The sequence below is a fragment of the Chenopodium album genome, chromosome 7 (assembly GCF_948465745.1).
Source record: "Chenopodium album chromosome 7, dcCheAlbu1.1, whole genome shotgun sequence".
NCBI classification, from domain to species: Eukaryota; Viridiplantae; Streptophyta; class Magnoliopsida; order Caryophyllales; family Amaranthaceae; genus Chenopodium; species Chenopodium album.
Window position 1 is genome coordinate 71996524 of NC_137840.1, and position 14806 is coordinate 72011329.

General features: G+C 36.2%; 2 protein-coding genes across 2 annotated transcripts; one reads left to right on the forward strand and one right to left on the reverse strand.

The window, feature by feature from the left end:
- Nucleotides 1-562: 562 nt before the first annotated feature.
- On the reverse strand, nt 563-6217 carry LOC145638395 (metacaspase-1-like). Its single transcript, XM_081689364.1, has 5 exons — nt 5671-6217; nt 3481-3811; nt 2367-2487; nt 2028-2258; nt 563-839 (listed from the first exon to the last, which is right to left on the reverse strand). The coding sequence occupies exons 1-5, from the start codon at nt 6047-6049 to the stop codon at nt 780-782; spliced, it is 1122 nt and encodes a 373-aa protein (XP_081545490.1). The 5' UTR covers nt 6050-6217; the 3' UTR covers nt 563-779.
- A 3774-nt stretch (nt 6218-9991) lies between these two features.
- LOC145639437 (large ribosomal subunit protein eL8y) lies at nt 9992-12621 on the forward strand. Its single transcript, XM_081690677.1, has 7 exons — nt 9992-10110; nt 10739-10783; nt 11115-11316; nt 11485-11654; nt 11776-11904; nt 11995-12087; nt 12275-12621. The coding sequence occupies exons 1-7, from the start codon at nt 10108-10110 to the stop codon at nt 12404-12406; spliced, it is 774 nt and encodes a 257-aa protein (XP_081546803.1). The 5' UTR covers nt 9992-10107; the 3' UTR covers nt 12407-12621.
- The last annotated feature ends 2185 nt before the right edge of the window (nt 12622-14806 follow it).

Consider the following 14806-nt stretch of genomic DNA (forward strand, 5'->3'; position numbering starts at 1 on the left):
TTATCCTTTAATATTGAAAGACTGAGAATTTTTCATTACATTTTAATAAGTTATAATCAAGAAGTTTTCATAAGATTTCATTAAGATAATCAAGTTCCTTTCTTGTTACGTTTGTCACCTTCATTTCTTTTGATAATTTCACATTACAAAAACTTCCTTTCCTTAATGTCGAAGATTGTTATGCTTTATGTACCCCTCTACAAGCTACAGCTCCATCAACATCAGCTTATAAGCTACAAGGAGAGTCAAAAGTGCAGACTGTACTTTTAGCATTAGAAATCATGCATAACCCAATTGCTTAATCATAATCATGTCTCCATGGAATTGTATATACACCCGCGTTGCATGGCAGGCATGTGGCATGTGTCGACACATGCACTCCACACGTCAGTTTTAGGTACACCCTGGTATATATATAGATTGTTCGTTTGTTACGGAGTAATATGTACTTCGTATGTATTTCAATCCAATCAAGTCTACAATTTCCCGAATTTACAGGTCCATTTTTAATAGAGTATTTACACTGCTTTACTCCAATAGGGAGAAGTTAAAAGGAATAATATAGAAAAGCAAATACTAATCCGCCTGTAGTTTATTAATTATTACTCTACACCAAAAACATATCCAATTCTGCATCAATAATTAATCATTTACAGCAAAATCAGGAAGTGCTGGACACAAACTAGCTCATCAAACCCTGCATCTTTGAGAACGAGATAGAGCAGGCGAGATGCAATTCCACCAGACATTCTGATGGATAATTGATCTAGATTTGAAAATCATATTGAAAAGGGTTTCATATACACATCAAATGGCTCGCAAGCTGTAAGTTGTGGCTCCTGTTCAGCATATGGAAAGAAGTAAAGTTAATGTCTTAAGAATAAGATCTAGGATGAATGAAGAATTCCAGACATTTCATACCAAAAATGAATTCCAAAAGCATTCAATCAAATTATAAAAAAAATAAATAAATTTCTCAGTCTGTCCAACTTGAAATGTCTGATATTGTGTATGAAATGCAGTGTATATCTATAATTTGAGTTCCCATTTTTGTTCGGTTCATCTAAAAATTAAAATCTCAGCTTATTAATTAAATTGTGGATGAGGTGAGTGAGGCTAATCGTATTAGATTGACACCTCTCACACGTTTACTCTGTATATAAAACAATATGAAGTATTCTGTCATGCATTTCGCAGATGATTCTGGTCCAAATAATTTATAATTGGTCTTGGATATTCAGTACCCCGTAAAAAGAAGGTATAAATCCGCTGTTTTAAGGACATATATATACATCACTGAAAGTTGAGGAGTAAAATGCTGAATTGCTGACCATCCATTACTATTTCAGGCCCCTTATACTATTTGCTAGCTATGATGACCAATCGATAAAAGATTCTTTTTCCATAGAATAGTTATTCACACTAGCTTGTTTGACTACTTGAAAATTCCATAGATCAGGTATTGTCGAAATTTTCTCAAAGAAGGACTACGGTTGATTTAAGCCTCTGCCACTTGCATTGACAGCTTACTTGTTTCTTGCTAATTTATTCATGAAACATCTACCCTCCTAGAACATTTAAACAATGGTATTTTAAGGAAGCAAATATCTTAGGACAGCATGCCACTGAAGAAATGGCGCCTATTTGGTGACAGAACTCCAGGAAAACATGGTTTATCATCCATTGGAAGAAACAACAAATAAGGTCATGACATAAATCCTAGAAAAGCTAAAAAAAATTGTATGATTGAGCATGCATCATCAATAAAAATTACAAGATAGGGCATTAAGTTTCAACAAAAAGCAATAAAAACAATCAAGGAATATCAAGTTTTACAGCTACTTACTGACATCAGCTACTCCGATTACTCATTAGTGCATTTAGTATACCACAAGAAATCTGAGCAAGAACACTACCAAGTTTCATGTTCATTATTGGCTAATGAATGCATACTACTTGTATAGGTGAAAATAGACAGGGTAAAAAAACTAATAAACTTTATAAAAATAAAAAATAAAAAACCTCACCTGTGTCAGCCCCCCAGAGACACTTCCTCCAGAGACTAGCATGGTCAGAAGAGATGTAACAACACCACCTCCGAGAGCTCCTCCAGCGCCTCCTCCAGAGCTATTACCAACATTGCGTATGGTTGCCCTCATAGAATTTAACATGCTCCCATATGTGCTAGCTTGTCCATTCTCAATGGCTTTGATGAAACAGTAAGTCATAGCTCCAGTCGAAGTGACCTGTGATAAAGCCTGACCAAACAAAGTTCTTTACAAAATCAATTCCCTGTTTGTCAACCAATCAATACAGCTATATATGACTGCAAAGAACAATACAAAACGCAAGAGGCAGGAACTTACAGCTGTATCGGCTGAGGTTTGGTCATCATCGCAACCACTAATAGATATAACCTCTCCACCGTTGGATCCTTTCCATACCCCTGATCGAGGACGATGATCCTCCCAAACATACTGCCCACTCCTACATCATATTCTTAAAGATGTTATATTAGACATTTGCAGTATACGGATGAGGGTGTGTAGAGAACAATGCACAAGAACAATAAACATGTTACAGAGTAAATAGTTAACCATGACTACTTTCAATTGTTTTGCCCCTCCCCTCCTCCCACTAATGTCCCTGCCTGGCATAGCCACCGCCCTTCTAGCCACTTAGAACTACCAAAAAGGCAAAAACTACCTCCAATACACTCACAACCGCTGCAGCACCTCCGACCACCTCCCTTTGGCTTCTTCACTCTTGCCACCCCCTCCTGCTCATCTCTTGATATTTAATATCAATGAACTATTAGATTTAAAAGATCAGTGATACTCAGGAATTCAAGCTAATATAATGTCTTCTGATTTTCGGCCTTATATAAATTGAAAGTGCTATCACTGACAAAACAACACTGTAAGAATAAAACCTAATGATTCACCGATGCATAATTCAATGGGGTGAGCAAAGGCCCCTCAATCTCTCTAGTTGCTTCTAGTCAAGAATTTTCTTGTTTTTCCATCAGAGAGCTCCCTGGAATAAAAACAAGACTTGCATTGCATAATTGCACAATTCCTTAAGAAATGGAACCTTTTATCCGCTTCTAGTAGAAGCAATAGGAGCAAAAATGGCTTTACTGATTTGTTTTGTGATTGGTTGACAGAAAAGGGGGCTTAGACGCTTGGGGAGATGGCTGCTTTGGGGAGGAAAGAGAAGGGGTGGCATTGGATGATGGAGAGGGTGGCGGTTTTAAATGATGATTAGTTTATTTGGGTTAACTTTAAACCAGAAATTTAAGAAAAAAGTATAATTAGTGCCATACAACACAATAGCTAATAAAAGGCTATTTCATGATTTTAAACTTTTTGGCAAACTAAAATACAAAGATAAAGGGGTATCAAAGAGGGGGAAGAAAACCAGAAAACTGAAGAACATGTAAGTAGCATGACCAAGAATTAACACTTCCGACAAACTAACCTGCTCATTCTACAAAGAAATGGTAAATCCAGTACAGTGCCACTATGACAGGCATCGATGATTGCATGAAGCTTCACCCCACGAGGAAGAGGTCTGACGATAGCTGCATTTATTTCATCATCAACAATCATCCCCTGTGTTTCAAAGTCTAAGGGGCATAGAGTTTCATCATATCCATCCACTTCATCCCCATTATAATTCCTCTGTCGTGAACCGTGGCCAGAATAGTGGAAAACCAGAGAGTCCCCAGGCTGACAGCCGTTTACAAGCCAAAACAATGCCATTCTCATATTTTGTTTGGTAGGAGTTTTGTACGGATCAGTTTCTTCTTCTGCATTCCGTTGTTGACAACATAATATTAATATTCACAACAATGATCGAAGTAACAATATAATGCATTAATAATTTAGAATGTATCAATGAAGCTTATCTTCATACAAACCACCATCTAAAATAATTATGTTTTATTAATTTTAGTTAACTTCCACAATGCTAATGTACATGAAATTTTGCAATTAAGAGCATAGAAATTGACTCTCACACGCACTATAACTGAAAGCCTTACAACCACAAGAAAAAAAATATTGGATACTGTAACCATGGAATAAAATTCTGACTACTGTCACAGTTAGTCAGTTAGGGTAAATTGGTAATGGTTGCAAAAGTGCAGAAACATATCTCAGATGGTACATGAGAGGTCTCATTCACACAGTCACACAGCTCACACCCATCTCACTTCACTAGATGAAGATATTCAACTTTAAAACTTTAAAAATAAGGTTACACTCCCATTATTAATTGTATGTTCAGCAGGATAACTAGGGTTTTATCCCTTCAATATCTGGTTTTTTAAGTGAAGCAAATTTCTAAATATGTGAAGCCAAATTTGACAGGGAGAATTTTCTTTATTTGAAATGTTATTACGCCTACTCTATAATGATTATTCAAGGCTTAAGAAACTATAGTCCACATCTTCATATCCAATTGAAACAAAGGGCATACAAGACTAGAAAGGTTTTCCGGGCTGAGTTAATCTAGAGAAGACCTCTAACACACAAAACATGGAGTCCATGTCATGTACCAAAGATACACTAGAAAAGAAAACAAAAAAAAAAAAAAAAAAAAAAAAAAAAAGTAACACGTCAAAAGGCGGCAAACTATGAGAAGGCAACAGGACAGCTACTCCAAAAACAAAATGCAAATATAAGAGGCCATTAATCTATAAGCAGTCACTGAAATATTAATGATGAACAATCAGTCACATATAAGTTTGGGAAAGCCTCGTTGGTAGGCCTTTAATATAGTACTTTCATATCATATGCAGACACAAATATTGGTTACTACTTGACAGACAGAAAGGATGTAAGAAAAAAGGAGGGAACCTTTCAAAAAGTAGGATATGGAACGTCAATAAAAACATGGAGCTAAGTATTACTGGATTCAAAGAAACACCGAGATTCGTCAAAACTCCCTAATAGACATCATGACTCACAAATGGCACCAGGTCTCAATCAACCTTTAGTTATTCTATTTGGCCACTTTCAATCTCATAAATCATTTTCAGGAGACCATACAAAGCATAACGGCAAATATATTGGGGAATCAATGATCAATGGACATAATCACACAAAATAAATATCGTCTTAACACGACTAATACTAGCGTCAACAAACAAACCCAAAATTCTTACTACAATAATGAGGAAAACCATTTCCAAGATCAGTCATTCTATATTTGACATAGCAAAATTGTTTAGCTCTAATACAATACCGCTAAATACGATCACTAGGTTGGTTTTGCTGCGATTACCTTGTTAGGGTTCATCTTTCCTTTTCCACACACAAATTACACTCCATGATAATCATTCCAACCCTCACATAGCTTGATCATTCACGAAATCCGAGAAACAATCCCAACAACAAGCAAGATATAATCTTTCCATCATTTAAGCATCATATCAAAAGAAACTACTAGTATAATTAAACACATGCAACCAAATTTTGAACCATCTGTCCAAAAAATTGGTACCCTAGGTCATAATGCAGTAAAATTTCTTCTTAATGCATAATTTGCAATCAATTTACCACCTTGAAATTAAATTGATCAAACAAATCACCAAATCAAATCCCAAATAAACAATTAAACATTAAAATCTTAAATAACAATCAAAAGGTGAGATTAAGAAATTACCAGTAAGCATGATGATGGATTCAGAGGGAAACTGAAACTTATTAATGAGCAAATAACGCATACACTTAGCATCATTAATACACCCTTTAAGCTCATGCCTGGAGAATTTATAAGAAATCCCACAAATAACAGCCTTTTTACGGCCGTGCGGCGATGGAGGAGGACCCGGAGGCGCGTGAGAGTACGGTGAGGGAGGAGGAGGCGCGTGAGAGTGTGGTGAAGGAGCAGGTGGCCCAGCGTGATGGGATGGAGGTGGGCCGACGGCGCGTGGATCAGCGATTTGGGTAATGGTTCGGCAAACGACGCATTGGATGGATCGGGCGCCGGGCGGTAGCTGTAGTGGGGTCCGGCAACCGGAGCAGTTGACTAGCATCATCATTGTGCGTAAAGGGGTAGTCTTGATTTTATTTTTAATTTTTTTTTAATGATGAAATTTAATTTTAATTTTTTTGGGGTGGTTGTGAGATTTGGGTGTAATTATTCTGGGAGAAAAGGTAGTTGACTGAATTTGGGAAAATTGATTATCTTGAAGAAATTGAACTAACTTTTGATTTTTCATGCAATTTTGCCGCGTCTAATTAGAGTTTTCTTTAAAAAAAAATAAAAATAGTATATAATTTTAATTTTTTTAATTGCAACTTTAAAATATTTTATATCTCTCAAATAATACCCAAAGTTTGTTAAAAGAAAATTACCCCACAAGTTATAACTAAAAAAAAAAATTCAAAGGTAGTATACTGGATTAATACATAGCTATAGAGCTAATTTAGGTTATCTATTTACTACAAAGATGAATAAGATGATACAGTAATAAAATGGAAAATTTAACATAAACAGACAAACCTTTAGGCGGTTCTCCCATATTAGACTAACCTTTAAATCTGCCCATATTAGACACAAGTTTAACATTTTTCTCCCAAAATAGACCAAACAGGTTACCTTACCTGTTATACCAGGTAAAATTCCACTTGTCATTAAATCATTGGTCAGTTTAAATTTTTTTTTTTAAATTTTATAATTTTGATAATTTTAACAAAAAAAAAAAAACCCAAAACCACCCTTTCCCACCACAGCCAGCCCCTTCCCCTACCAGTGGCGGCCAACCAATTCCTTCGGCGTCGGCGACCTTCAACGCCACCAGAATTATTGCCACCTACACCTTAACCTTCACAACCACCACTTCCACCCTCTACAGCACCACCTATGTACACCACCAGCAACAGCCACCACATAAACCACCATACCAACAACCAAAACCACCGAAATTCCCATACCTACCAACCAAACCACCAAACCAACCCACCCAAAACATCGAAACCACCATACCAACCCACCGTAAGCAGCACCTCAACACACTAAAAACCCACGCAACTCCGATCCCCCGCAGTCCGCACCTAAACAAAGCAGCCCGCAGTCCGCACCAACCACCTAACACCACCGCCCAACTGTCCTACCTCTTACCTTCAATTATTACTTCATCAAAATCAGCCACCAAACGCTGCACTTCACCCTCACCGCCACAAATCCGGCCAACATATCAACCCGCATCACCTATCAGCCCGCATCAAACTTCAGCGATTTAGGGTGGTTTCAGCGATTTTGGGTGGGGGAAAGAGGAGGAAAGGGAGGGGGGTAGGGTCATCGGCGCTTGGGGTGGAATGGGAGCCAGACGCCGGCAGGGGTATGGAGGGGGGGAGTGGCTGGCAGTGGGTTGGGAAGGAGTGTTGCGGTGGTTTGAGTTATATTTTTGTTTTTTTTTTATTTTGTTAATTTTTTAATTTAAAAAGATAATAAAATAAAATAAAATAAAAAAATGACCGGTTGTTCAAGTCACAAGTCATCTTGGTTTAATATGGGAGAAAAAATACAAACTTGTGTCTAATATGGGCAGATTTAAAGGTTAGTCCAATATGGGAGAACCGCCTAAAGGTTTGTCTATTTATGTTAAATTTTCCTAATAAAATTGCTAAATTTAATCTTTATTGTATTTTGGTTTTGTTTGATGAAATGTAAAACCTTATTAATTGTGTTTTACGAGTAAGGTTTGAGACTAGTCAAAGTTCAAACAAAATTGTCTATTTAGACAAAAAGATAGTCCAGTTTCACAGATGTTCAAATGATCAACCATACAACTTGTAAAAAAAAATGATCAACCACACAACTAATTGGTGAAATACTGAAATAAAATTCAAAAAAAAATGTTTAATAAGCAATATCACACATATTCATTACATTGCTCGGTCTAGCAATTGACAATATAGAAGATAACTAGGTTTTTTTTTTTTTGACAAGCAATAAAACAGGGGAAAAAAAATTACATGCCGCGCCTCTTCTTGCAGCAACAACAAGTTTTTGGGCTTTATATACTCTATTTCTACTCACTTCCCTAATTTCAAAACTCTTGAAAACTTGAGAATGTTGCTTAGTCTCCTTCACGATTTGCTTAATCTCCCTCCTTGCTTTGTGCTCTGAAGGCCTGGGTTAGCTCCAAGTAATCCGTGAGAATAACAACATCCTCTCCTTCTAAATTCACTATTTGTATTGCCATTAGATCAGCTTGACATGCAGAGGATGCGAAAACAGGGTTTTTTCCCCTGTCAATTACAACTCTATTTTGTCTCTTATTATCCACCCAAGTAGTTAGTATGCTAGTATAGTAGTATCACACTTTATAACTCGAGGTTGTACGCGGATTAACTTATTTAGAGGTTGTGTTATTTGTAGATTATAGACATGCAATATTTTTTTTATTGAAGGAATTATAGACATACAATATATATATATATATATATATATATATATATATATATATATATATATATATATATATATATATATATATATATATATATGTCGTAAGTTAATAATTAAATGAGAACTTTTAAAGTGTGATTTAAGAACATAACTAAAAACTTCAAAAATTTTGTACATTTAGCAGCTAAGTGGCATTTAACCAATTAAATTTATACAATAGATTTTAAGAGAAGCAAAGTCACTAAGACTTTAATTAGATGGTTTTGACTGCCTAATAGCCATATTTACGAGCTACAAGGTCCGTTGGAAATTAAGCATGTGAAGCACCTTGATATCTAACCTTGTCGAATCTAAAAATAATATCCCACTACTACATAACGAAGCAAATGCAACGCCCAATGTTAGGCAATGATCTAGATTTTCATACCATTTGCGATAATTTCGAGATTTAACATGTGGTCATACACATGTTTTTCACTTGCTTGGAACCATGTATACCCATTAGTTAGTCCTACGATGGCCTAAACTTAATGAAAAGAGGTGAGTTTATTATACACTTAATTGTCAAGAGATATAGTAATTAGTAAATAGTTTCAACCACCTAGGTGACGTCGCAAGGTCCATGGGTATAACCTTAATCTCTCTCTTTTTTTTTTATTTTTTTTTATAAAGATTGATAAAGTTAAGTTTCTTTAAAATATAAGGGTATATACACGCTTTTAGATCACTTTCAATATATATATATATTTTTTTCCGAATCTTGAGTGGATGCAGAAGGCCTTTCCCATTGTGATAAAATATTGGTTGGAATTATTACAGGCATACCAACATGTCATTGAAGTTTTAGAGAACGAGTTTGTTCAATATGACATTTTCGAAAATATCGAAGTTCCTTTAATATTTCAAAACTCTTCCATTGGCTTATCAAACATTGTTCAATTTGGTTGTTTGTGTAGGTGTAAGTTGTAACACCTTTGTTCATATTGGTTGTTTATAGCGAAAGAAAGCAGAGGTGATAAAAAAATTGTGTCATGTTAGATATTAGCATAAATTCTTGTGCCAAAACCTACAATATTTACAGGCTAGGTGGGTTGACAAGAATTTCCATTGATGTACTACAAAATTTCCATTTTTGTGTGATTGACAAGAATGACAACGAATCAGATTCAAGTAAGATGAGGCTTAAACTAAATATGAATTCGCTTGATTAGAGGTCTGAATCCAATCCGACTCATATATTGAGCATATAAACCCGATTCGTTTATTCGAACGAAGGATCCCATTTATGAGATATTCTAATAAATGCTCGTATATTTTTTTTTTTAATAAATTTCATTTTTTCACATCATATTGGATGGATTCGGACCCGAATTCATATTTTGTGGAAGGTTCAAATCCGATTTACATCGTATTCGGATTCAGATCTATTTAGTCGGATTCAGATTATGTAAGTGATTGGCCTAGACAGTATAAAAAACAGTGGGCCGTTAATTAAGGCCATGACAAAACAAGGAATAAAGCCCAAAGAAGGAACTCGTGTAAACCCTAGAAGTCCAAGATTGGTAAATAAAGAAGCAGAAGTATAAAACCCTAACTCAACCCTATTCTTATTTTCTCGTCATTTCGGCTGTTGCTTCTTCAGGATTTCATTTCCCCTCTCTTCCGCCGTCGACATTCATCGCAATGGTACTCCTCTCACTCTCTCTCTTTTCAATCATCGATAAAATTCCTAGTTTTTCTTCAATTTATTGAGTATGAATCTGATTTTATCGACTTGTTTCTGGTTTAATTTGCTTGATTATTTGTTGCTCGAAATGTGAAGTGATTGTTAGTAATTTCTAGTCTAGTGTGAGTTTTCTGTATTTTAATCGATCAAAATCAGCATTAATTTTTGTGCTTTTCGTATTTTTCATCTGATGATAAGTTGATTTTTGCATTTTAATGCCGATTGTTAGCTTAATTTGTTGGCCTTTGAGGTTTTTGATTTCAATTGTTATCAGAACGAATTTGTAAGGTGTTTTTGCTGCGTTGATTGTTGTGAATGAAGAGAGAGAGAGAACTTACGTTTTGAATATCCGATTTTGCTTTGTGTTGATATTGATATCATGATTAATTCGGATATTTTGAATGTTTGTGGTATGGTATGGTATAATTATTAATTTTTAGTCTAGGTCAAATTTCTTTGCATTTTTGCTCGTGTTTGTAATGCTGTCGTGTTTGTGAATTGAATTTGCTTATTTTTGTGAATTTTTGTTATAGCTATTGTTTGAGTTTATGATTGCCTATTAAATTCTACTGTTTATTCGCCTTACAGGCCCCAAAAAAAGGTGCCGTAAAGACTCTTGGAAAGAAGAAGCCTGTAAGTTTGATCTTACTCGGATGATACTTGTTTTATGTTCATATATCGCTATCAATTTATTTTGTTTATTATTTATTTGCATAGAGGTCTGAATTTGATCCCTTTTTTACCTTGCTGATACAAGTATTGACATAAATTTGTAGTTTTGTTTTGGATTTTGAATCCTCGATACGACGTTGTTGGTTTCGTGAAATGTAGTATAGCTATGTTGGCTTAATGCTCATTTATCTGGAGGAAATATTGTTGGACATAGATTAAGACCATAGAGCTATTGAGATGAGTGTGCAATCTTTGTGATAGTCTAGTTATCTAATATGAATATGTAATACAGGAGAAGACTACAAACCCTTTGTTTGAGAAGCGACCCAAGCAATTCGGAATCGGTGGTGCTCTTCCACCAAAGAAGGATCTCACCAGGTTTATCAAATGGCCTAAGGTTGTTCAACTTCAGAGGAAGCGAAGGATCTTGAAGCAACGTTTGAAGGTTCCCCCAGCTATCAACCAATTCACCAAGGCTCTTGACAAGAACCTTGGTAATCTTCTTTTTTTTTATAATTATCATGCAAGCTATAGTTCTTTACCAAGCATTGTTATAGTGCTACAACATAAAATCTGATGGATTATTTGATGATTATATGTATTAAGTTTGAAGGGTTTTCATAGTAAAACTGGTGCTTGACTGATAAGTTTCCCTCTTGCAGCATCAAACCTTTTCAAGTTGCTCCTCAAGTACAGACCTGAGGACAGAGCCGCTAAGAAGGAAAGACTTTTGAAAGCTGCACAGGCAGAAGCTGAGGGAAAGAAGCCCGAGAGCAAGAAGCCTGTTGTTGTGAAGTATGGTCTTAACCACATCACATACCTTATTGAGCAGGTAATCTGTCTAGATAAATGATATCGTTGTAATTGTTTCTGTAGTTGTTTCACTGATCAATGAAGAAAAGTGATGTAGTTTTTCACTGACTTGTATTTCAAACTTCAAAATGATGCTGCAGGGTAAGGCTCAGCTTGTTGTCATTGCCCATGATGTCGACCCTATTGAGCTTGTTGTATGGCTTCCTGCCTTGTGCCGTAAGATGGAGGTTCCATACTGCATTGTCAAGGGAAAGGCTCGTCTCGGAACGGTAATTTATCTGTTACGCTAGCTTACTTTGCTTTTTTTGAATTTGATTAACTTGGCACTAATCCTTCTCCTGAACTTGCATCTTGTGCAGGTTGTCCACAAGAAGACCGCAGCTGCTCTTTGTCTGACTTCTGTGAAGAATGAGGACAAGATGGAGTTCAGCAGGATTGTTGAGGCTGTCAAGGTGATAATTTTGTTCTTGTTCTCGATCTAATTTGATCACGCCATTAAGCCATACTGAATCATCCACATCATCAGCAACTGCTGAATGTGTTGAATGGATTGAGCTTGATTGCATCTTAATTCTTGTATATCATTTCTTTAATTTGATGAAAAGAGCCTCACAATGTGTATTCTCTTGCCCTTGACAGGCCAATTTCAATGACAAGTACGAGGAGCACAGGAAGAAGTGGGGAGGCGGTATCATGGGTTCCAAATCTCAGGCCAAGATGAAGGCAAGGGAGAGAGTCCTTGCCAAGGAAGCTGCCCAGAGGTTGAATTAGATTCAAGAAGTATTTGTGTTGCAGAGGTCTCTTCCCTAGCGTTTTTTCTATTTTATATTTGGTTACATTTACGGCACTTCAGAAATTCAACTTTAGTCTTTTCGGTTAAAGTACTTGTACTGAGTTTTGGTAGTAGTGGATTTTGAAATTGTCACCTTCAAATATGAACCATTTGTATGGAGTGTGCAATCTTTATTATTTTACCTTCTGAAGTAGATATGGACTTAATGTGACCCTAAATAGTGTAGTGCCCGTGCTTTGCAACAATTTTTTTGGAAGACCACTAAAATAGTTTGGTATCGAGATTAAAACAATGCTTTAAGGTTGTGTCGTGGGCTGTTATGCAAATAGTATCCTTGACGACCTTAAGAGCTACGCTAAGGTTATCAATGGACAATACGTGCTCAGGCAACAGGCAAAAGAATCACTTATCATCGTGCTGGTCTTTTTTGCAATCTTGTTATGATTCGGCCTTTGAATAATTTTGTATGCTCGAGAATTTTGAAATTTTGTTGTCTAAGTAAACACATACAGGTATACTTCCTCTGTAGTTCCTCCTATGATCAAGCAAACAACAAAGCTGTATTACGTATTTTCCCTACACCAAGATAAAACAATATCAAACACTAGAAGTGACCTATCTAGCTAAAATTGTATCATAAACAGACAATCTCATTGTGGCAAAGTTTTAGCACTGTATGTCGTGACATTGTAGAAGATAAAGATCAAGTTGTATTGCACTGGTAAACAAAAAATGTATACATCTTATATAACTAAGGTTCTTATTGTTAATTATAGACACAATGTTTTTTCTTATTGTAATGGTAGGTTTGTAGTTGGATGAGAACTTATAAAAGTGTGATTTAAGAAAGTTTACAAAACAAAATTAAATTGAAAACACCGTCATCCTTGTACATAGAGCTGTGAATTCGGGTAAACGGGTCGGGTAAGAGTGGGTCGGGTCAACTCAGGTCGGGTCAATTCAGATTAATTTCATAACCTATGTGGGCCGGGTTTGGGTTGGATCATGCTTGAGTAGGGTCACGTCGGGTAATACTTCTTATGAGGTTTGGGTCGGGTTTAGGTCTGGTTACATTCGGTTCGGGTGAACAATAGGCCGGGTTTAATTCGGATTTCACAGGTTAAAACGGGTTAGGGTAATTCTCGAGTTCGAGTCGGGTTCGGTTCAAGTCAATAATTTGCGGGTTAGAATAAGGTCGGGTCATTCTTGGGTTTGAGTCGGGTTCAGTTCAAGTCAATAATTTGCAGATTATAATCAGGTCGGGTCATTGGTCATTCTCGGGATCAAGTCGGGTTCGGTTCAAGTCAATAATTTGCGGGTTATAATCAGGTTGAGTCATTTCCAAGTCGGGTCATTCTCGGATTCAAGTCGGGTTATGTTCAAGTCAATAATTTGCAAGTTACAATCAGGTCTGGTCATTTCCAAGTCAGCTCATCTTCGGGTTCAACTAATTATAAATAGATAATTATCATTTTTATCAAGTTAATTATTTCCTTTGACTTTGATATATATGGCAATATACTAGGGAACTATAGTCTATAATTCAGGAAGATAATTATCTCCTTTGACCATACAACAAATATATACTATATTTAACTCTTAAATTTGATGATGATGCTCCTTTCTTTTGCTGGTTTGGACTGACTTGGTCTCCCAAGACAAAATGTTTTGATCAACAATAATAAGGTGATCTAAATTGCATTTAAGGTGATTTGAAATCGAGTTAGGAACAATTTGGGTTGAATTTAGGTCGGGTCAATACACAAGTCGTGTTAATTTTGAGTCGGGTTAGTAACAGATCGGGTTGAATTTTTGGGTTGGGTAAGTGATAGGTATGATAACATTTGGGTCGGGTCAATAACAAGTCGGGTTGAATTTGGCTCAGGTCAATAACAAGTCGAGTTGATTTCAGGTCAGGTTTGTAACAAGTTGAGTTAAATTCGGGTCGGGTTAAGAACAAGTCGGTTCAATTTAGGTTAGGTTAGTAAAAAGTCGGGTTAAATTCGGGTTTTGACAGGTTAAAACATATTTGGACCAATTTCGGTTCAAGTCAGGTTCAGTGCAGGTTAATTAAATTGGCCGTTGTAAACCAGTAAATCGGTACAAGTTGTAACTGGTAAATTAACCGTTAAAAAGAAAATTAAATGGTTCCACACACCCAATTGGACTCCCGGAGGATATTAGGAACCATGGTAAACATTTCGCCAATTTTTATTTCCGGGCAAAAAAAAGTCAAAAATTTTCAAAATTGAAGGCTTTTTGAGAAATTGTGGAGGTTTCACGGCCCGGTGTCGAAAAGTCTTGAAATTCAATGAGATACATCTTGGGTGGGGATGGTCTACAAGGTTCATAACTACTCCTCTTTACCACGACGGCGC

Bases quoted from the DNA above. Each gene is read 5' to 3' on its own strand.
- LOC145638395 (XM_081689364.1), bottom strand. From the start codon at position 6,049: ATGATGATGCTAGTCAACTGCTCCGGTTGCCGGACCCCACTACAGCTA. The intron at 3,812-5,670 runs GTAATTTCTTAA...AACGGAATGCAG, and splicing joins ATCCATCATCATGCTTACTG to AAGAAGAAACTGATCCGTAC. The intron at 840-2,027 runs GTGAGGTTTTTT...TATGCTGAACAG, and splicing joins TCTCTGGGGGGCTGACACAG to GAGCCACAACTTACAGCTTG.
- LOC145639437 (XM_081690677.1), top strand. The intron at 11,655-11,775 runs GTAATCTGTCTA...ATGATGCTGCAG, and splicing joins TCACATACCTTATTGAGCAG to GGTAAGGCTCAGCTTGTTGT. The intron at 12,088-12,274 runs GTGATAATTTTG...TGCCCTTGACAG, and splicing joins GGATTGTTGAGGCTGTCAAG to GCCAATTTCAATGACAAGTA.